The sequence below is a fragment of the Balaenoptera acutorostrata genome, chromosome 19 (genome assembly GCF_949987535.1).
Source record: "Balaenoptera acutorostrata chromosome 19, mBalAcu1.1, whole genome shotgun sequence".
NCBI lineage: Eukaryota > Metazoa > Chordata > Mammalia > Artiodactyla > Balaenopteridae > Balaenoptera > Balaenoptera acutorostrata.
Genome location: NC_080082.1, coordinates 56457476 through 56480455, shown reverse-complemented (window position 1 = coordinate 56480455; position 22980 = coordinate 56457476). Strand labels below are relative to the sequence as shown.

The 22980-nt window shown below is 57.7% G+C and overlaps 1 protein-coding gene across 4 annotated transcripts; it reads right to left on the bottom strand.

Annotated features, from left to right (window-relative positions):
- Nucleotides 1-352: 352 nt before the first annotated feature.
- Nucleotides 353-22980, bottom strand: CLASRP (CLK4 associating serine/arginine rich protein). 4 transcript variants are annotated; one of them, XM_057534406.1, is made up of 21 exons: nt 22721-22980; nt 21795-21922; nt 14658-14755; nt 13986-14087; nt 13678-13757; nt 11423-11507; nt 10101-10249; nt 9201-9297; nt 8124-8202; nt 7966-8039; nt 6341-6382; nt 5215-5430; nt 4812-5099; nt 3107-3370; nt 2747-2786; nt 2388-2601; nt 2078-2136; nt 1937-1983; nt 1207-1289; nt 811-835; nt 353-512 (listed from the first exon to the last, which is right to left on the bottom strand). In XM_057534406.1, exons 2-21 carry the CDS (start codon nt 21891-21893, stop codon nt 470-472), a joined length of 2184 nt encoding a protein of 727 aa, XP_057390389.1. In that variant the 5' UTR covers nt 21894-21922; nt 22721-22980; the 3' UTR covers nt 353-469. The 4 variants fall into 4 exon arrangements, 2 of the variants coding, with proteins under 2 accessions (XP_057390389.1, XP_057390390.1); XM_057534407.1 differs by having other exon boundaries at nt 2388-2448; XR_009006108.1 differs by lacking the exons at nt 353-512; nt 811-835 and having other exon boundaries at nt 2388-2448; nt 2743-2786.

Below are 22980 nucleotides of genomic sequence, written 5' to 3'. Positions count from 1 at the left end.
GGCACCGAAAGCTGTGCTCCCGGTTCCCGATGTGGGTGTGGGTGAGGCCAGGGCAGGGGCCGAGGCAAGAGCGGGGAGAGGCCTGGACCTGTCAGCACAGGTCCCTGGGCAAAGTCCTGGCCCATCCTCCCCACGCTGGATGCTCAGCCCTTTTCCCACCGCGTCGCGCCCCTGCCCTCACTGAGAGTGGCAGGAGTTCTGATTACCAAGGAGCCGCCAGTCCAATGCCCAGACGTGGGCGGGACCTCCACCTGGGCCAAAGCTGAACCCACCAAGCTCCTTCCCCAGCTGGCCTTGGCTGGTGGGCACTGGGGTTTGGGAGCCCTGCACCAACCACACAGACGACACAGAGGCCAGGTGAAGAGAATTAAATAATGTGTGATTTTATTTCATTAGAGATAAAACCAGCAGCATCACAGCTTGAGCCCTCGCCCCACCCCCTCATCCCTCTGCCCCCCCACGCTTCTGCCTAATGTCGGTAATGGGGGCTTCGGGATCTGGACCTTGAGCGCCTGGAGAGAGAAAGGGGAGAGAGAGGCCCCATGAGGGTTGGGCAGGAAGCAGGGAGCCCTGCTGTGTAGGCACGTGCACACATACACCGACATGCTTGGGACCACTGGGGCTTCAGTGATGGGGAAGTCAGCTGCAGAGAGGGATGTTCCTGAGGGGTGAGGCCAGGAGGGGTGAGGCCAGGCCCTACGACTGGAGGGGACTGGAGGGGGCTGGGTCGGGACGGAGCAATCAGGGCTGGGACCTCCTGCCAAAGGGCAACTGTGATTTCCCAGGGAGCTGGGCCAGCCTGCTTATTACCTTCGGGAAGAGCTGTATTCTCGACCTGGAAAGAAAGGACGGGTGAAAACAAAGCAAGTGCCCAGGACCAGGAGTGCGCTCCAGGGCTGGGCTTCCAGTGTCTCCAGCTAAGGCAGCGCCTGCACTTCCGGCCCGTCCGCTGCTGGACGCTACCTGTGCCCCTTGGCCCACACCCATGCGCTGGGAATGAGCTTTTCTTCCAATTCCTGTAAGTCCCTTGTGACTGAAGCAATCACCGTGTGTTGTGTGTGTGACTAAAAAGTTTTAATTTATAGAAGGCTGATGTGGAAAATGTACCATGGTTTTTTTGTAACCCAGTTTGACATCTCCTTTTTTTTTAATGCCACAGAGCCTCCAGCCCGGCTCTCCAGACCAAGCGACCACAAGGACACTCACTGTAACGGGGGGAGGGCGAGCGGCTCTGCCGGCTGTACTGGCGTTCCCATTCTTCTCTCTCCTTCTCTCTGCGTTCCCGTTCCCTGCACGGGGAAGGGGAGGCAAACCAGGGGAAGGGGTGGGCATTCAGCCGGCGATAACACTGAACTGAACTCGACGGCTGGCTGGGTCCCTGTCAGGGCAGGTGCTGGGAGGCCCTGGCTCCCAGCGTGGGGCTGGCTTGCATTCAGCCGTTCCGTTCGGCAAATGTTTATCGAGCACCAGTGTTCTAGGGGCAAAGCACACAGCAGGAACCCAGCAGCCAGACCCGACTTCTGAATGGGGACACGAACAAGAACGGGTGAAGGACACAGACAGTGCACACTGGGACGCCAGGTGCGGATTAGTGCTATGAAGAAAAGCGGAGTGGGGCTGGAGGATGTTGTGTTTTGGGGTGCTACTCTACACAGGATGGTCAGGAAGGACCCGAGTTCAGCAAGGGAGGGAAGTGGGTGGGTATCTGGGGAACAGCAGAAAAGGTAACCCAAGCTGGAGGCTGGCGGAGCTGGGAGGAGGTCACAGTGGCCGAAGTAAGCTGGGGATGGGAAAGAGACTGGGGGACAACAGGAAGGCCAGGCGAGGGCTTTGATTATTTTCATCCACCCAGAAGGATAGGCCAGGGCTCTGGATCGGAGCAGGTGGTGGGGAACGCAGGGCAACCCAGAGGCAGGTGGGAGGGAAGGGGTCTTACTTCATACGGATCTTGCGGGCCATGGCTCGAAGCTCGTCTTCCCGCTCCTACGGCAGGGATGGCAGAGATGGCAGGATGGCAGTGAGGGCAGGGCCGGGCCAGCACCCTGTGTGAGCCCTATGCCCTCACCCCAACCTGTACCTGGCGCTCGTGCTCCTGCTGGATCATCTTCTCCTGAGCTGCCTTCTTATCCGCCTTGACTGTGGGGAGGGAGAGACACAGTGGCTGAGGGGTGCCCTCAAGCCCCCGCCCCCCGCCCCCATGATGTGGAAGCTGAGCTCAGAGAGGTCAACCAGACTGCCAAGGCCCTAAACGTGGTGGCCGCAGGGCAGGTGCACACCCACTCCTCCCCAAAGGGCCTCCTATCTGGCAAAGGGCAGGGCCTCCCCCACGGTCAGGCCAGAAGGAAGAGGGGCAGGGGAGCCCTGGAGGGGCAGGTGGCGGGACGTACACTGCCTGTTCAGTGCCTTCTGCATCCTCAGCTTCAGCTTCTCCTGTGGCGTCAGCTTGGGCTGGGGAGGGGGAGAAGAGGCAGGAGACCGGGTGGGTGTCCCGGAGCTTCCACAACCCACCTCATCCGAGAGCCTGGGACTTGCGGGGGCACGTGCGTAGGACTGGCGGGCTGTGGAGACGGGCCACGAGGGTCTGGGAGCCCCAGTGGACAGCTGAGGAGGGCAGGGAGGCACAGATCTCAATCCCCGGGGCTGGATCTCCCGGCCCACCCGGGCCCCCCTGCAGGCCCACCGGGCCCAGCTCTTGGGCACTGCTGCTGGCGGGAATTACACGGGCGAGTTCCAAATTCTTACTGACTTTGGCAGCTCCTGTCTCTTTACCAGCGGCAGGTTCAGTCCTGGGAGAAAGAAAAACCAGCTGCCACCTTTGACCCCACGCGCCCTCAGCACTGCCCTCACAGCAGACAGCCAAGGCCATGGTCCCCTAACACCCCACAGGGAGAAACCAGGTCCCTCCTGGATCCTGCAGGACAGGGCCATGTCCCCCTCTGACCCCCGACCCAAGGCAAGGGCGTGACTCCTCAGAGCCCCCAAGGGCAGAGCTGCGGCCCCCTCAGACCTCCCAGGACAGGACCAAGTTCCCTTCAAAAAGAGCGCAGTGGAGTCACCCTGCTCACCCGAGCTCACAATCCCCTTCCCCCAGCCCCGCCCCGCTCACTTTTTCAGCTTCTCGCCCACAGCGGGGGACGCTGCCGGCCTGCCCAGCTTCTCCCTTGGGGGCGACGGCGAGTGACTGCGGCTGCGGCTCTGGCTGGGGCTGCGGCTCTGGCTGGGGCTTCGGCTCTGGCTGGGGCTGCGGCTGCGAGTCAGGCTGCGACTTCGGGACGGGCTGAGGGACCAGCTGCTGCGGCTGTGGCTACTGCTGTGGTGCCGGGGACCCCGGCCGCCCCGCCTGTACCGGTCCCCTGAGCGGGAGCGGCTCCTGGGGGTGCGGTGAGGCAGGAGAGAGGCCGTGAGGCTCCAGGGACCCCATGTGCGCAGCGCCCCACCCAGGCACTGAATCTACGAGCCTCCTCCGAGGCCCTGGGGTCATTGTGTCTCCACTCCTCTCCCACTACTTTCCTCAGAAATCCTCCCTGGCCTCCCTCAGTCTCTAAACAGAGACCGCCCTCTAGATACACCGGCCCTAAGATGGGTCTTCACTTCTCACTAGACACCCATTCACCCACTTCCCTGAGAGGTGACCTCTGGGAGGGCAGAACTTGGCTGGGGGCCCCCCCTTGTATGCTCACCGCCTCCTCACCTTGCCAGGTCCAGGGTCTCGCCACCAATGGGGACGGACCCCCCACCCCCACCCCGCAAGACTGTAGCACAGACCCACAGGATCCAGTCTGGGGACGTGCAAGCCCCATCCTCTATCTGCTCAGGACCCTCAGGCTGGCCTCAGAGATGTGACCAGGGCCCCCCTCCAACCCCAGTCTTTCTCCTGACATCGCCCTGTGTCAGGCTCCAGGGAACGACCCAGAAGCCAAACCAACGCCACACACTGATTCTGGTGGGACTGTCCTGGGTTTTTACAAAATTCAAATTTGGTGGCAATATTGAGAAAACAAGAGCTGTCCTTTAAAAATCCAACCCAACTTCTCTTGAAAAACCACAAGACTGAGCAACACCACGCCTGCCACTGAGTGGCCAACGAGCCCAGCAGATGGGACGTGTGCTCCCGGTTCACCGGGGCCCACGCGGCCCCTCTATTTTACCTGCTAGACCTTGTAGGTAGCTGACATTGAGATCCACACAACAATACCACGGGTAATGATGCTGATGGCAATAAAAGCACTCACCGAGTGCCAGGCCCTGTACTAAACACTTACGTAGAATTCACTTGTCACAACTTCACGACTCAATGAAGGGGACACTGTTTCTACAGATGCAGAAACAGGCCCCGAGAGTTCACTAGCAGGGCCGGGACCCACACCCAGCCAGCTGTTCCGCAGTCCACGCTCTCACCCGCCAGGCCATGCTGCCCCTCCGCAGGCAGCCCTGATCCCCTGATCCCCTCGGGGAAGAGGGCCGGAGGGATGCTCCCGTCCCTAGGTGACTTTACTCCTGCCCCACGTGCAGCGCTTGCCTCACGCCCCGCCTTCTCTCAAAGGGCTGCCTTGACTTTCCGGCCCCTGCCCACGGAGTGCCCCAGTCCTAAGGGTCGCCAGCTGCAAACACCTGGGGACTCCCCGTGACAAGCGCAGCTCCGTCTCCCTCCCCACTGCGTCCCTGAGAAGGGAGGCTGTGCTCCAGCCCCGGCACCACACCTGGAGTGAGCACATTCCCCCCCACCAATCCCAGGTCTCCCCTCCCAGAGCCTGGTCTCGCGGAAACGGGGCCCACGCCCAGCCCAGTCCCCACACCCCAGCCCCACGCACCTGCTTCTGCGCCGGGGCCCGTAACCGCCGCGCCGGGCAGGCGAACGGGAGTAGCGGTGTCCGTCTCGGGAGCCCCCACCTGAGTGCCGCCGGCCGCGGCTCCGGGATCTCGAGTAGCGCCGAGAGCGTGAGCGGGAGCGCGACCAGGACCGGGAGCGGGAGCGTGCATGGCGGCCAGAGCGGTAGTAGCCCCCGCCGCGGCGGGAGCGGGAGCTGGAGCTGGAGCGGGAGCGGGAGCTGGAGGTCCTCGAGGCGGAAGAGGAGGAGGAGGAGGTGGAGGAGCGGCGGCTGCAGGTGGGGCACGGAGGGCCGGTCAGCGCCGGCCCGGGCCGTGGCCCACCGCCGTCCCGAGTCCCCCCCACGGCGGCCGGGGCGTAGGGCGGGCAGCGTGAGCGTTACCGACCGGGCGCTGGCATTGCGTCCCGGTGCGGGGCCGCCTGGCTGGGGGGGCGCGGGGGGCTTCCCTGTGGCGGCCCCTGACGCAGCTGCTGCAGCTGCGGCTGCGGCTGCCTCCTCATCACTGCCCCCAAAACTGGTGATGAATGTGATCTTCTCCTCCCGGCCTGGGGTCGGGGAGCGGGAGCGGGAGCGGGATTCGGAGCTGGATTCCGAGGGCGACCTACAGAGCAGGGAGCAGGGGGCTCAAATGCCAGGCTCCTGGAGCCTGTCCACCAGCTAACAAAAGCCACCACAGAGCAACAGAAAAGAGAACAGCGGAGCCCCGAGCAACAACAGACAGCGGCGCGATGAGCAGAGCCAATGGGCAGAAAGACACCAGCTATGCAGGGATCGGACTCCTGACCACAGAAACCTTCTCAGAACAACCAGGAAAAGGAGGAACAGAAAACTGTACTATTAAAAAGGGATGAGCACCTCTGTAATGTAACAGGAAAAGATTTCCTCAGCATAGATGTCAGGTCAGGTGGAAAGCAAGTTCTAAAGCGTTAACTGTGATACAATTCCATTTTTGTGAAAAAAAAGTATGCCTTATCCCTCATGGCGCCCACGGATTGAGCACTTACTGTGCCAGACTTTTCATCAAAAGGTGTACCTGCCTCATCTCACCTATCCTCCCAGGAGCCCCGAGGGGTCCCTCCCACACCATTCTGCAAAGGGAACTGGGGTCAGACTGGGGTCTGTCCACCCTCAAAGCCTCTGTCCCAACCACTCCCACAACCAAGAGACACGCGTGTGCAACCAGGCCCTTCTGCGCCTGTTATTTCCCAATGCTTATTTCTGGGAGTTCAGATTAAAGGGACTTGACTTCTAAGTCCCACCTTCCTGACACGGCTGGTCATTTTCCACACAAGACTACGTTACGTTTAAATCAGAAAAAATTTTAAGGTTCACATTTAAAGGAAAAAGAAATCAGGAAAGCAGGCTAACACTCTAGAAAACAAAAAATGATTTAGACCCCCAGAACACATTCTCCAGTCTGTGATCTCAGGGCAGCCTACAGGGTGGGCCCCCTGCCCCTCCCCACCACCCCTGCCCTCCATCAGGAGGACTGCTGGGCCTTGGGAACTCACCGCTTATAGGGGTCATAGGTGGGGCTGTCTCGGCGGGCGTAGCTATGAAGAGAAGAACGGGATGGGACAGATGGGGTGGGTTTGGGATTAGTGTGCACAGAAGTAAGGCCAACCCCCAAGCTGGGCGCCCAAGGCCACACGCTGGGCACAGTGATGAGGGGGCTGCCGGCCAGGGTATGGACCCTGATCCCTCCTCCTACTCACCTCACATCTGTCCGAAGCCTGAACCTCAGCCCTGACCCACAATGTCCCAGACCCACCCTGACCCTGAGCAACAAGGACTTCAGCAGCCTCCGACCTGGCTGGCCTCTGGACCCTAGACTAGAAGCGACCCTCCTCCCACTCCAAGTCCCTGGTTCTGCTGGGTCCTGGCTTACTAATGATGATGAAGTTAAAACTAGAAGAGCCAACACGTCTTAGAGGCACACTATGCGCCAGGCACTAAGTGCTTTACTCAGTGAACTCAATCGCTCTTCCTAACAACTCTCTGACATGGGTACTGTGATTATTCACACTTCACAGCTGAGGAAACAGGCCCAGAGAGGTGAAGTCACTTGCCCAGGGCCACACAGCTCATAAATGAAAGAGCCAGGATTCCAACCCAGGCCACGTGACCCTGAGCCCAAGCTTTTATGCACTACACTGACCTGCACCTCTACAACTCTTTAAAGAATATTTTCCAGACCGCACATCAAACCCTGAACCCACAACAGGTCCTTTAAGCTTCACAGCAACCCTCAATGACTCCCATTAAACAGAGGAGATGGGGCTTCCCTGGTGGCACAGTGGTTGAGAATCCGCCTGCCAATGCAGGGGACACGGGTTCGAGCCCTGGTCTGGGAAGATCCCACGTGCTGCAGAGCAACTGGGCCCATGAGCCACAACTTCTGAGCCTGCGCGTGTGGAGCCTGTGCTCCGCAACAAGAGAGGCCGTGATAATGAGAGGCCCGCGCACCGCGATGAAGAGTGGCCCCCACTCGCCGCAACTAGAGAAAGCCCTCGCACAGAAACGAAGACCCAACACAGCCAAAAATAAATAAATAAATAAATTTTAAAAAAACAAAAACAAAAAAAACAGAGATGTGTCAAAGAGGCATGGGTTTGCCTGGAGCCCCAGGCTGGGCTCTCCGCATCAGACTGCCGCATCCAAACCTGCCCGAGACCTCGCTGTGGGCACTGGCACAGCCCCTCTCCTGGGAGGTGATGGTGTCCCTTTTCCAAAAAGGAAACTGCAGCTCGAGAGAGAAAGTCACCTGCCCAAACTCTGACAGTGAGGAAGCGGCCAAGCAGCAGAACCAGGTCAGAGTCCGGGGCCAGGCCCGTGCCCCTTGGCTCTTGCTCTCAACCCTTCCAGCCACCCCATGCCACCTCGCCACTGGCTCCCAGGGAGCATGGCAAGCGTCCCGAGTCCAGCAGGGTGAGGGGAATGGCTGGCAGGGCAGGTGTCCACACGCCCCTCACAGCCACTCCTACTCCAAACCTTCCCTATTCACTGCCCTACTAGGAGGTAACTGCCCGCAAGCGGCAAGCTTGCCCCCAAAGTCTTCCTGAGCCCCGGCTCCTCCCCCAGAGCCCTGAAAGACTGGTGCTGGCAGGGTGGGGGCATGGGGCAGAACCCATCCTACCTGGGTGGGCTGATCTTGCGGCCCCTTAGCCGCTTCTCCCGGAACTCCCTCCGCTGGCGCCGGGAGCGACGGCCCTGGAGCAGGGTGGGTACGAGGCTGGTGAGGGTGTGCCTTCCAGGAGACACACACCTGCCCTGCCACCCTGGCCCAGCCCTCACCGAGTACATGGCCTTCTCCTCCTCAAGGGCCTTGGCGTGTTTGATGGCCTCTGCCTCCTCCTTGTCTTTCCGGAGCATCCTGCAGAGGGGCACGAGGGGCACGATGTAGGAGGGGCCAGGCCACAGGCAGAGTCACTGCAGGAAGTGAGGAACCCCAAGCCATCCTGGGGGTCTTGCATTCATTTAGCATTATTACTGAGCACCCACTGCATGCCAGGTGCTATTTCAGGTATTAGGGATTATTGAAAACAAACAAAAATCCCCACCCTCTTGGGCTACCATTCTGGGGAGAAGAGACACAAGGACCAAGGTCACATAACATGGTATGTTAGATGGTGAAAGCCTCTATGGGAAAGTAAATCTCGGAAGGGGGAAGGAAGTCCAGGGAACTGGTAGAGGCTGCTGCAGCCTTCAACAGGGAGGTTGGGGAAGCCACCCAGAGAAAAGTGACAGCTGATGAGAAACCTGGGGGAGTGAGCTGCGCAGGTGCCGACAGAGCCAACAGCACACTGAGCGGCCCCAAGGTCAGGTGGGGCCTCAGGCATCGAAGGGGTAAAGAGGCCATGGAGGCTGGGCAGGGGTGGAATGTGTGGGTAGAAGACCAGACAGGTGAGACTTTGCGGCCGTGGTGAGGAGGCTGGCTGCTCCTGAGTGAGGTGGGAGTCATGGAGGGTTCTGGGCAGCGGACGCTGTGTTCAGACTCGGGAGTACTCAGACTCCAGCTCAATACCCTGTCAGATGGGACCGGTCTATGTGCTCCACACCGGTGTGGCACAGGGCAGAGGCTCAACCAGCAACTGCGAGTGAATGATCCAGGGGGCGAAGCCTCTCCACTGGAGGGCGCTGTCCACCAGGCCCAGGAACCCCGGGAGTTTCCAGGGGTCAGATGGCCTCAGGTCACACAGCTGGGGGCAGCCTCCACTTCGACAAGGCCGGTCACAAGTACCCACCCCACGAGCTCAGGAGCCTCTGTATGTCATGCCCTGGCGCAGGGCCAGGCACACAACTGCTCGGGAAGAAGGGCAGCGACATGCCAGGTCCACCGGATGTGGAGGGGCATCAGCCGGCCGGCCTCACCTGACGAAATCGCCATCGGCCATGCCATAGGTCGTGGCCTGTTTGTTGAGATCTGCCACCTGCTCCTGGTTCAGTTCGTCCACGTCCACCTCCACGTCTACACCAAGAGAAAGGCTGTCAGGGACCAAAGCCGAGCGGGAGGAAGGGGAGAAGGGGCAGTGCCCCAGGAGTTGGGGGCGGGGGTGCCCACCAGACCGCAGGCCTCTGCAGGGAGGGAACGAGTCAGCTCATCTCGGCATCCCCAGGCTGGCACAGGGCTTGGCCAGAGGCAAGCACAACAAACAGTGGGTGGGGGCGGGGAGGGGTGTGTGATGTGGAGGAAGTAAACGGGGGAGTGAACAGGGGACGGACAGAGGGCGGCTGAAGATCTAGGTGGGAGGGAGGCAGGGGGTTCGGGTCACAGGCACTCAGAAGCCAGATGCTTGATGGCTCAGTGGAAGGTGGGACGGACGCTTCACATATGTCTGAATAAGTCTGAATAAACAGCGGGTGGGCTGAGTGAGAAAGGGATGAGAGGTGGAGGGAGGATAGGCATTTAGGTGGAGGTGGGCGGCAGCACGGGGGATGAGGCTCTATACTGGAGGAACACTTGTTTTCCAGAAGAGAGAGAAAGAGAAGGGGAGGGAGAGACAGAGAGGCTGACACAAGCAAGGAGGACAGACTCAGAACCTAGGTGGGGACAATATCACAGAAGCAGAGTCCTAGAAACGAAGGAGAGAGACACAGAAGGGGAGGCTGGACCAGGAGGACATGAGTGAGACGGGAGGACAGCAGCGCCCTGGAGCAGGGGCGGGAGAGGCGGGGCTCGTAAGCACAGGTCACCCCACAGAGGGGGAGGGACGAGACACGAAAACGACGCCCAGGGACTGTGGGGGGGGGAGGGCAGAGAGGGGACCCCACCGATGTCGGGGATGACCTCATCTTCGTCCGAGTTGCTCTCCTCCTCGGCCGGTGACTCCTCCTCCTCCGGCTTCTCTGCCACCTTCTCCACCTCGGCCACCGTGCTGTCCTCATAGGTGTAGCCAATGGAAGCCTTCTTCTCTGCCAGCCTGGGACAGGGGAGCCATGAGCCAGGGAGGTGCGGGGCGGGGGCGGGGGCGGAGACCATGGGCAGGATGCAGCCCAGGCCAAGCCTCGAGGGCCCGCACACCGCGCTGCCCGCACGCCGCCCTCCCAAGTTCCAGGGCAGCTCGGCGCCCTTGCCTGCAGACCCTCACTCACGCTCTCCCTCAGCCTAGAACCCTCTGTGGCCACCTCCCACCAGCTCTTCTCTCCTCCTCCAGCCCCAATGCACCATCCTCCAGGAAGTCCTCCCTCAGGCGGGATCGAGCACCATCCTCAGCTCCCCAGCCCCACTCACACTGGATCTGTCTCCCCCCGCCCCAGACTGTGAGTCCTGCAAGGGCAGGCCCGAGTTATCCTGGGTAACAGCACGGCCCAGCCTGGTCCAGAACGGCGCAGGGGCCTAGTGCATGTCTGCTGCTGAATTTGGTCAACATTCCCTGACGCCGTCCCAGTGCCAGCCTCGTCCTGAACGGGGGGTCAGGGATAAGGATCAGAGTCATCAAGAAGCTCCCGCCACACCGTGAAAACTCTTCAGGTGGAGGGAAGCAGCAAACGCTGAGGACTGCAGTGGGGGAACTGCTCAGCAGCAGGTGGTAAGGAGGCAGGGCTCCAGGCCCGCTGGGGGACAAGTGGAGCAGCGGTTGTCCTGGAGAAGGGGGGCCACTCCTCAAGGGACACAGCCTGGAGAGGTCCCCCTCCAGAGCGACATCAGCCGCTGCTGGCCACAAGCTGACTGCACGGCAGCAGAGGACAAGCACTTCACGAGCTCCGTCTCCGGTAGTCCTGGAAAGTCCAGGCAGGGGGCACTGCTGCCAGCCCCCTCACAGGGGAGCACGCCAAGGCTCGGAGGGAAGTCCTCACCGGCAGGATTCAAACTCAGGCCTGTCCAGCCCAGGCCCTGCTCTAACTCCCTGCTCTAACTCACCTCCTACCATCCCACGGGTTGCAAACGCAGTGTAGAGGTTTGTCAGCAAACCCTTCCCGTCCAGCTGCTGCTTCCTCCTCTAAACACCGAGCAATCGAGCGCCTACCCTGTGCCGACCAGCAGCCCCGGCTCTGGGGAGCCCCAGGTGGACGGGATGGACGAGGCTGTGCCCTGTGGGGCTCACGGTCCGCCTGCCTCCCTCAAGCCCACGCTGCCCCAGACCCTGACTCACTTCTTCTTCTCATCCTCACTGGGTCTCTGGAGGCCTCCGTATAACTCGTCAATGTAGATCTGGTACAGGCACTGCTCCTCTGAGACTGGGGCAAGGCAAGAGGCACGTGGGTCAGAGGGGGCTGGGGACACTGGGAATTCAGGGGGTACACGAGAACGCAGTGGGGGGCGCGTAGGAGGGCAGGTGTGACCCAAGCACAGCCGGGTGCAGAGTCACGGATTCCTAGATAATCACACCGTGTGTGGTGAGGACACAGCAGCTGCAGGAGGGCCCTGGTGACACCACTGACTCGCCATGCAACCCTGATCAAGGAACTGAGCCACTCTGTGCCTCGGTTTCCTTTTCTGTAAAATGGGACCACTGGCAGAACGAGCGCGTTGTATTCCGGCGCTGCCACTGTTACCACTGTTAGGAAGGTCTTCAGCTGGACCCCTCAGAACGACAAAGCTATCCTGAGCACTGGACGTCAGTCACCTGGACCCCACGGGCCACTGCACTCTGTGCTCTGTGGGCTAGTTTAAATTAAGCGCGGTTAATCTGGGCTCTCGTTCATCCACAACACGCAACTCGAGGAGCTCAGCAACGTACTGGAGCCTCCCCGGGTCTTCCTGCAGTGAGACGTGCCCGAGTCCCGGTGGGACCCTGGGCAAGTCCCCTTGCCTCGGTGGGCCTCAGCTCTTCTATCTGTAAAGCGAGGTGGGTGGGCCGGGCGAGCCCAGGCGTGCCACAGTACAGCCCTCCCCGCAGCCTCCGCGGTTCTGCTGGTAGTCTACAAAGCCCCGCTGACCTGCCTCACGTGAGCCCCAGCCACGCCAGCCTTCTCTGTCCCCCCAGGCCACCCGCCTCCTTCCCCCACAGGGCTGTCCCTGTGGCCCGGAGTCCGGCGGCCTCTCCTCACTGGGGAAATCTTGCCCACCCTTCCCTGAGCCAGCCTTGGCCAAGCACCTCAGAAGAGCACACATCTGTCGTGACGGCGCCTTAGCTTGTGACTACCACCTGCTTTCGTGATTACGTGGCTCCCCCACTAGACCCCTGCTCCCAGAAGAGTGCCTGACACACCACAGGCGCTCAGGAACCGCGGGAGTGAGTGAATGAATACGGAGTCAGAACTGAGGGAAGCCCTGGCTCCATCACCAAGAATCTCTGTAGCCTGCGGGGAAGGCAAGAACAACAACAGCATCAGCGATGACGCGTCCCCCCGATTCTAAGGCCTCAGTGATTGCCCAAATCTGACAATCTCTGATTTTAGAGATGCTAAAACACCTATTTTAGAAACAAAGAAATACGGAGACAGTGAACCCACAGGGAGGGCTGACTGCCAGGCGCAGTGCGGGGCCTTATGCACTCCTCACCGAACCCTCACAACCACCCCAAGGGACAGAAACCACCTTTATCACCCTTCTCCAGGACGAGACCGACACCGGCCAGGCTAAGGGACGAGTGTGTGGCCCTTAATTTCACAGGGAGAGCCTGGGAGTGGGGGGTCTCAAAGTCCTTCTCAGAAGGCGAGCTGAAGTTCAGAGCTGTCCAGCAGGAGGCAGCAGTGCTTAAGGGCAGGGTGAGAACCCCAACTCCTTGGACATGGTGTCCCCCCCCAACCACTGAGCCTCGATGTCCTCATCTGTAAAATGGGGGCATCACCCTTACCTTGCTGGGAGGTTATGCAGATGTACTGAGATAACAGAGACGAAAAACTCTAAGTTTGTCAGGGTCTGAACCGCCACAAGCCCAGAGAGGGGAAAAGTCTCTAAACCTGTTTTCTCATTTGTGAAGTGTTAACGGTGATGGCTTGGGAAAAGAACACTGGACATATATGAACGCTTGGCAAACTGTCAAACTCTGTCTAAATACTCATTTAAAACAAGGAGAAATTTCCTTTCCAGAGCTAACATTCTGACCCATGCAGGAGGGGGAAATACACAGAGAAAAATAATGTATTCTTGCTATTTTCACCAATTTTTTAGGAAAAAAGACCACAGAGTTAGAGGGCATGGGATGTGGAAGTGACTGTGGTAGGACCATCTAGTTCACCAGACATCTCCTGTACCAATTCCAGAGACAGAGGGCGCCGAGAGAGAAAGGGATGTGAACAGAGTGGGTCCATGACAGAGCTGGGACCAAAACCCAAGGCCCCTTAGTAGAAAGTACTGGGATAACTTTTCTTCCCAACCTTGTTGAGGTCTTCCAGTCTCCAGGGACACCCTCCGCCCCTCCCGCCAAAAAAACCCACTCCCCCGCCGCCCCAGCTCACTCACTGCCAGCAAAGTCGTTCTGCACCAGGCCTCGGTAGCGCTCGTAGTTACATTTCCGCTCGTCCGACTCCTGTTCTGGGGAGCTTTGGGGGAGGTCAAGGTCTTGAGACCACAGGGAGAGGGTAGACCCCCATCCCAAGCCAGCAGGAAGGGGGATGAGGGGCCTGGCTCAGTATGACGGGCAGGGGGGCCTCCCCACGTGCACACCTCCTTCCTTCCCAGGACGGTGACAGGCAGGCCAGGGCTCAGGAAAGAAGAGGTGCTGCTGGGTAGGACTCCCTGCCTGGCAACCCCTGGGGGAGGCAGCTTACATGGTGGTGAGCAGAGGCGGGGTGTAGTCAGGGATGTGGTCCAGGTGGGCACGGACATCGAAGCGGTCAATCATGTTGTTGGTGTCCCCCTGCCAGGGCATCCTGAAGTGGGGAGCAGGGGAGCAAGGAGCCTAGGGTCCCCACTGCCCAGGACACAAAGTGCCTGCTCCCTGCCACCTCACGCTTGGGAGTCTGGCCCCAGCCCCTCTGATCCCCATGCCAGCCCCACCCTCACCCCCCACCTCTCAGTCCCTTATGCCACCAACCCCCCCACCAAATCTACATTCAGGCTCCTGACATGAATAGGGCCCTGGGGAAACTGGGGCCCTGTTTTTCAGAACCAAGCAAGAGTGGAGAACTCGAACCAGGTCCTAGGGGCCGCCTTTATAAGCCCAGTCACCCCAAAACACCCCCTCCGGCAACCTACTCTCTGCTGCATCTGGGCCTCTGGCCCCGGCCCCACTCATTCCCCTCTAAGTCCTCCTCCTACCACTACACCACGGGGCCTTTATCCCAACTGCTGCCGTACAGCCTTAGCTAGTGACCTTCACCTTCCCATGAAGGCCAAAGCTTCCCTGCCTGAGACTCCGAAGGTCTGTGTCCTACCCCAGGTCCCTTTGGACCCCCAACCCTCAGTCACAGATACTACCCTACCACCAGACCCAGTCTTACATGTTAACGGGGCTCTCGGCGGCCAGGGCAACTGCAGAATCCAGGTGCACCTTGCAAGCTCGACCATGCACCTGCAGGAACTGGGCTGGGTCCTTCTTCTGCAGGGAAGGACAAGATGGAGGTCACCACCCAATGGAGCCCCAAACCCTGCCACTCACACACAACCAAGTTAGCAGCAGGCTCACCTCTGATGCCAAGCAGGCCCTACTTCAGAGGTAAAAGAACCTACACAAGGCTGGCAGCACTAACGGGGGCCACCTAACCTCTGGGGACAGGGGAAGGGTTTCCTCTCGAGGTGGTAGCAAGAGGCTCTGAGCTCTGGTCCCACCTTCCACACAGCCAGTATCAAGACCCACCTCCCTAAAATACTACCCCCAACTCTTCACCCCACCCCCACCCCAAGGCCACTCATTCAGAGGCAGGTGTGAGCACTTTGGCAAGGACCAGCATCTAAGACACCAGGACTGCATAAGCTCATGAAAAGACAATCAATGTCACTCTTCACCAGAGACATAGCAATCAGAACTACAAGACACCACCTCACACTCACTAAGATGGCTAAAGTTGAAAGGACAGATGATAGTAAGTAATACTGACAAGAATATGCAGAAATCAGCTTCTTCAAAAAGTTAGACAAAGAACTGCCATATGACACCCAGCAATTCCACTCCTAGGTATATACCTGAAAAAACTAAACACAGATACTCAAATGCTTGTACACAAAAGTTCACAGCAGCACTATGCACAATAGCCAAAAAGTGGAAACGATCCAAATGTCCATCAATGCAAGATAGATAAACAAAACATGGCATATCCAGACAATGGAATATTGTTTGGAAGTAAAAATGGAGTACTGATCTACACTACCACATAGATGAGCCCTGAAAACACTACACTAAGTGAAACAAGTCAGTCACAAAAGGCCACATATTGTATGATTCCATTTATGTGAAATGTGCACAACAGGCGAACCCATAGAGACAGAAAGTAGACTGGGGGCTGCCCAGCGCTGAGGGGCGCGGGGAACGGGCTGCTCATGGGCACGGGGCTTCTTTTGGGCTTATGAAAATTTTCTAAAATTACATTGTGGCGATGGTTGCACAACCCAGTGAATATACTGAAAGCCAGGGAATTGTACAGCATGTGAATTATAACTCAATAGAGCTGTTTTAAAGAAAAAAATGTACCTAGATGGAGAATGGCCCCTGAGCACCCCCCACCACCTGATGTTACACCTTACACTCACTTATCGCCTCAGGCCTGAGGCCTCCTGTGGGTGTCACGATTCCAAGTCACCAGAACTGCATCAGGAAAGGATAAAATCTAGCAGCAGCAGCTCCCACCACTGAGCTTCCCGAGCGCTGGGCCCTGGCTGAGCTGCAGCCCCTGCCACGTCAAAGGAACCCACAGGAGCCACGAGCCGGGCTGCTGGTGCTCCCCACTAAACCCCGGCCACACTCCCAGCACCACCTCCCCAGAGCCCAACCCCTTCCCATCCCGCCTCCCCCGCCCCCGAGCCCTGCCACCTTCCCCAACCACTCCGTGGCCTCCTGGCCTCCTCCCCGCTCCCTGCTACCACCCTGGCCCTCTGCAGCCCACTTTCCGCGAGGCAGCCTGAGGGGTTCTGCTAAAACCTATCAGGCCACGTCCGCCTGGTCAGAGCCTCGCCGCCCCGGCCTGGCCCTCTGACTTCTCTCCGCCGCCTCTGCTCCAGGCCACAGCACACTCACTGCTCTCGCGCGCTTTGCCCCTCACTTATTCCCCGTCTCCTTCTAGCCACCTTCCTTATCACCTCTGCCTGAACAGCTACCCCCCAACCCGACCGCCTCTAGCTCCTTAACCACACCGTCTGCTTCAGAGCACCGCCCACCACGGGTCACCTGTCTCCCACACTAGACCGCAGCTTCTGCGACGCAGGATCTGTCTTGCTCACTGTTGCGTCCCCAGTGCCTAGAGCAGGGCCCGGCCCACAGCAGGCGCTCAGGAACACTGACCGAAGGAAAGAGAATGAACCCTCACGGACAGAGGAGGAGGCCGAGCCCCTGCAGGAGAAAACCATCAGCATCAAGCTCCCGCGAGCCCGCACTTGCTCGCTCTGCCTCCACCTCCCGCCCCAACCCCCAGGCGGCCGGCGAGCAGGCGCTGAGAAGGACGCTCACCAGTGACCACAGCTACCACGGGGCTGCTACCTGTCCTGCGCTCACTAGGTGCCAGGCGCCAGGCCGTTCTCCCTCTCCTCTCACGCCTGAAGACGGTGAGGGTGGGGTACACCCGAGCCCACGGGGTCCAGCGGGGTGGCGCTGCTGGAATCCCACTCCTCACCCTGCACCTCACCTGCCTCCCTCAGTCCCTCACCTCGGGCCACACAGCGCCCTCGGCCCCGTGACCGCCCCAGCCAGGTCTAAGGCCAAGAGCCCCTCGCGTTCTGAGGCTGCGCTAGGACAAATGCCCAGCTCCCACAGCCAAGACTCACGTGGGACACTGTTTGCAGGATGGACTTTGGCCTGTAGCGTGAAGCCACTGGCAGTGCCAGCACCACCACAAGGAAAAAAGCATTGGGTGGGGAGTAAAAACCAGGGTCCATGGACTGGCTCTGTTGGGAGCGTCTGGAAAAGTCAAGGAACCGGACTCAAAGCCAGGAGCTGGGGACTTCCCTGGGGGTCCAGCGGTTGGGATTCCGTGCTCCCAATGCAGGGGGCCCGGGTTCGATCCCTGGTCGGCGAGCTAGATCCCGCATGCATGCCACAACTAAGATCCCGTGTGCCGCAACTAAAGAGCCGGTGCAGCCAAATAAATAAATATTAAAATAATAATAATAAAAATAAAAATAAAAGCCAGGCGCTGAACTAAGTGCTTTATGTACATCTCAAACTTCTCCATCATGGGAGAAAGGTGCTACTCGCACCCCCAGGTCCCACGAGGGAACTGGAGCACAGAGTGCGGAGGCTCACTTGCTCCTGATCACACCAGCCATAAACAAAACTAGGATCTGAGCCTAAATGGTCCTGACTCCAAAATTCACTTTTTTTTTTTTTTTTTTAAGTGAAAGGTACAGTAGCGTTAATTATATGCACCTTGCTCTGCACCGGATCTCTAGAACTTTTCCAGCTTACAAAACCGAAACTCTGTACCCAATGAACAACTACGCCCCTTTTCCCCTCCCGCAGCTCCTGGCAACAACCATTTTCTGTTTCTAAGGTCTTGACTGCTTCTAAGACCTCATACACGTGGAATTTTGCGGTGTTTGTCTTTTTGTGACTGGCTGATTCCACTAGACATAATGTCCTCAAGGTGCCTCCACGCAGTAGCATGTGACAAGATTTCATTTCTTTCTAAGGCTGAATAATATTCCACTGTATGTAGGGACCACTCTTCTTTACCCATTCATCAGCTGATGGACATTAGGTTGTTTCCACATCTTGGCTATGGAGAATCACACTCCAACGAACATGTACAAATATTTCTTCAAGACCCAAAATCTATTCTTAACCATTGGATCATGACATCTCCAGGATCAGAGGGGGTCAGAGGAGTTCATGGCGTCTTTCACTCACTCATTCAACTGTTAAGCAGGCACCGACTCCAGGTGCAGGCGTTGTGCTAGGGCCATGGCAGTGACTGAGACGCCAGCCCGGCCCTCAGGGCTCACAGTCCAGTGTGGGGGACAGACCCATCCCCCCCAGTGACGACCCAGAGTGGGCAGTGCTGGGACAGGGGAGCCAGGGGATGCGTCATTTAGCCTGGGCCCTCCTGGAGAAGGAGATGCCGGAGCTGAGATCTGTTTTATTTCCCACTTTCACATCAACAGGGAATTGTTTCTTTATCCAAACCACTGATCAGAAGAAAGCTGACAAGGACAGGAGAAATGACAGAACTAGGGTCAGCCAGGGAGAGAAAGCAGGCAGCGAGGACAGATCAGCAGAGAAACCGGCTGCCTAGACACACCTGCCCGGCCCATCACAGCTGACCTCGGCTTCTTCCACACTCACCTCAGCCGCCTCTCCAGGCCCAAGAGCAAGATGAGAGACCCGTGTGACAGCCCCATCCCCTCCTCAAAGCAGCCATCATCCACAGCTTGGTGGCTGTGATCTGAACGCTGATCACGTTCCCGTACGGAGACAATGGCTGCTTGTACAGGCCTGCACCACAAAGCACCCCACAGACACTGTTGTATTCTTGAAGCTCTTCCCTGTCACCCTGTCATCACCACTGTCCCAAGGGGGAAAACAAAGCTCAGGGAGCTCCCCAGCTAACAAGAACAAGAGCATGGAGTCCCAGGCCTTCTAAGTGGCCCAATTCCAGCCTTTTTTCCTCCACACCATCCATCAACCTGGATGCTATTCCAGCTCTACTTGGTAATAACAACAACCTCAGAACCAACAAGAGCCGGCATTTACTGAGCAAGTTACCCTGGGCAGGCCTGCCCTCGGTGGTCTCTGTGCCCAATCTCACTATACTCCAACAGCCTGGGAGAGAGGTGCCCTTGTCCCCACCATTTGTGGCAGACCATGAGTTGGCAACCAACATCCACCGTCCCTTCTTCGATAGTAATAAGACTCCTAACATAACTGGCACTAGGCCACCCAGATTACAGTCTACGCCTCTTAGCCTTCCTGGCAGCTGTATGTGACCATGGGGCTACTTTCTGGCCAGGGGGATATGAGTGGACATATCATGTGCAAACATCTAGAGACTTTCTTAACTGGCATGAGCCCCCTGGCCTCTTTTCCCTCCCTTCTTCTTCCCTGCTGAATGTAATGAAAACATGATGGCTAGAGCTTGAGCAGCCCTCTTAGACCTTAAGACAACACTGGGAAGAGAAGCCACGCACGGCTGAACAACAAAACGGTCCCTGAGCAGAAATGGCCACCTCTGGGCTTTTATGTGAAAAGGAAATAAACTTCTATCTTGTCTAAGCCATTGACGCTTCAGGTCTCCGATATTCACAGCCAAACCTGATTTTACAGGATACATCATTTCACATGCAGAAGAGGAAACCAGGCTCAGGGATACAGTCACTTGCCCGGGCCGCGTGGTATGTAAGTGGAATAGCTGGAATTGGAACCCAGAGCCCTGTGACTCCAAACTCTTAAGGACCTGGTATGGTTTGGTATTTTGCCTCCCGGCTGTGTCACCTTGGACAAGCTGCTGCACCTTTCTGAACTTCTATTTCTGCAGTAGAAAGCCCAAGTGAAGAGCTAAGAGAGGTCCAGGGTCAGAGAGTCTGGGTTAGAACGCCAGCTCTGCCCTCTCGCTATATGATCTACGCCATGACTCTCTGAGCCTCAGTTTGCTCAACTGTGAAATGGAAACAATAAAAAGCAAACCACCTCCCAGGCTTGGGGTGACAATCTGATGAAGTGGAGACGCATGTCAGGTGCTCAGCACAGTGGTTAACACATAAATGCTCAACAGCGTTAGCCATTATTATCAGCATCACCTTTAACACAGGGATCAATACCAATCTCTCAGGCCTGCTGAAAGGACTAGAAAGAATGTGCCGAAGTAGCAGGCACGGGGTCTGGCACACCATGAACCCTTAATAAATGGCAGCTATTCATTCCTGAGCACTGATTGTGTTCTTGGTCCACTGCTGGGGCCTCAATAATAAGCAACACAGACCCAACCCCTGCCCTTGTGGTCATGTTATAGTTATTCTGACACCACTGGAGAAGGGCTCTCTCTACAGCCCAGTGGTTCCCTCCTGGGTGACAGAAGGCAACTGAGGCGCTCTCAAAGATTCCTCTCCTAGGGTAATAGCAGCCTCTGTCTCATGGGTGACTGTGGGGATTCAAATAAATCATGCATCCAAAGCTCTTTTCAGAGCCTGGTGCCTGCGAAGGACCAATTAAAATGGTAACTGCTATGTTTTATTCATCTGTTCTTTTAAACCACGTTGGGCTCAAGCTTGGAATGCAAACATGACCCAAATACACCTAGTCCCCAATCGTACAGAGCTGGATAGGTGTATTAAATTCCACAAAGGGGAAGGACAGGGAGCTATGATGGCTGAGTATGGTGGATGAGGAAAGACTTCCCTGAGGGTTGACATCTGACAGATGAGCAGGAGTTAATCGAGTACAGGAAAAGCTCATGTAAAGGCCCTGTGGCTGGAGAGGGCTATATAATTTGGTGAGGTAAACTGGTAACTCTTTATACATTTTTTTTTTGTTGTTAGAAAAAGTAGCCTAGGTATTGAGGAGGCCAGATGGCGTGAGCAAAGGAACAAGGCAGAAAGCAGAGTGACAAGAGTCTGGAGGGGGTGGTAAAAGCCAGAACATGCAGGGTCTTAAAGGCTGTGTTGAGGAGCCTGGCACTAGGGGGTCACAGAGAAGTTCTGAGCAAGGGAGGGACAGGGTCAGCTTTGTGCTTTAGAAAGACCTCTCTGGCCCCTCTGAGGAGGGTGGATTAGAGGCGGCAGGACTGGAGGCCAGGAGACCAGGGAGGAGGCTGGGGCAGTGATGCAATGTTAAATGAAAACGTCTAACGGGAGAACGGAACCTAGTACGCAAATGCCATTTCAAGCTGGGGTCTCAAGAGCAAGTAACAGTTAAACAGGTGAGAGGAGGCATTACAGGTTCAATCCCTGTGGTGGCAGAGACGGAAAAAAGGCCAATGGAGCTACCTAAGGATGAAGCTGAGAAGCCAGACCACAAGGACCTTTTATATCACAAGATGCAGTGCGCTCTTCTCTCCAAAAGCAACTGAAGCATCAAAGCATCAAACAGGGGAGGGAAATGGTCAGACTTCACTTAGTGAACGACGATGGCACTCCTTCGGGGTGCCAAATTAAACCTCAAGAATGCTGAGCTCTTCTGGGCACTGCGAATACAGCAATAAGCAGGACAGACGACATTCCGGAGGTGGCCAATCTTATGTCTGGACTGCTCTGAGTGTTACAAAGACTTTCCTCCTTCCTACTAACCCCAGCTCTGTACTGAGTCCACACCAAACAGCACAGTATACTACAATAAACAGAATACCTCAAGTTTTTACCAATGATGACGCTCAAAAAATGGACATTCTCTTGAGGAAACTGGGCTCTGGCGTTAGCGTATTTCCAAGCCCAAATCGTACCAGGAGGACCAGGGCCCCACCCTCCAGCAGAGCTCCCAGCCCGGATTCAACGTTACTCACGATCTTTTCATAGTACTCCCGCCGCCGCTCTGCCCTCTTTTTGTAGTCGACCATCATACCTCGAAGCTTCCGCTCATGCTTCCGAGCCTCGTGCCACATCGTGGTGAGGCCAGGCCTGGGGCCTCAACCTGAGCGATAAGGAGAGGGGTGTCAGACGGGCTTTAAAAACCATATAGGCAGAATCTATGTCATCTAACAAGTTGGTGACAGAGTTGATCCTGAACAGCAGCTTCAGGGAGGGGAAGTGAGGCTGTGGAACTGTGCTCCAGATGCTCAGGTGTATCCCACACAACTCTGATCCAGGACCCTGGGCATTCTGAAACCGCCCCCTCGGGTGATTCTGGAGTGAGCATCCCTGGGAAAGCGGTATCCTGTGTTCAAGGAGCCAGAATCAAGGATGAAAGGTTCGGGAATGGAAGGAGCGAGTGTTGGAAGCAAGGTCTGGAGACAGACCTTGAGCAGCTGGGGCTGGAGCTCAAGGGAGGGGGAAGAGCTGAAAGGGCTCCCACCAGGGGGCATCTGTGGGTGTGCGTATGGGTAGCAGGGGTCCGGAGATGAAGGCAAGTGGACGAAGAGGAGAACGATTTTATGGGAACAGAGTAGTGGTTTAGAGGTAGAGGTCGAGGGCAGGTGAAGGGCGTGGACGGAAGACGGCGACCCTTGGGGGAGGAGGGGGAGCATGGGAGAGTGCTGTTAAGGAGAGACCAGAGGGCGGCTGAGGTCTAAAGACGGAATCTAAATTGCGGGCGGGGGGGGGGCGGGTAGGGTAGAGACCGAGGGAAGCGGAACGGGCAGACAGGAGGGGGTGGGCTGAGCTTCGGGACGAGGCTGGAGGACAGAGGCAGAGCCCGATGGTTTGGACAGGGCTCGAGCACCGGGTCTGGGCCTGAGGGTTCGGGATAAGGTTTTTGACAAGAGGAAGGGACCTGTGGCAAGCGGCGGGGTCCGACGCGGCGAGTCCGGCCCGATGGCGGGGGCAGGGCGCGGCCTGAGGCCCGGCAGGCCGAGGGGGTGCGGAGCGGTCGGCCCTCGAGGCCGGGGCCGAGCGGAGGCTCACAACAGACCGGAGAGAGGTCGAGGCAAGGACGAAGCTGGGCTGACGTCCGCCCGAAGCCAGGAGGTCACGGCCAGCACCCTGCACTCAGCAGCTCGCCGCCGCCTCCCACCGCTGCGCTCGCGCGCGGCC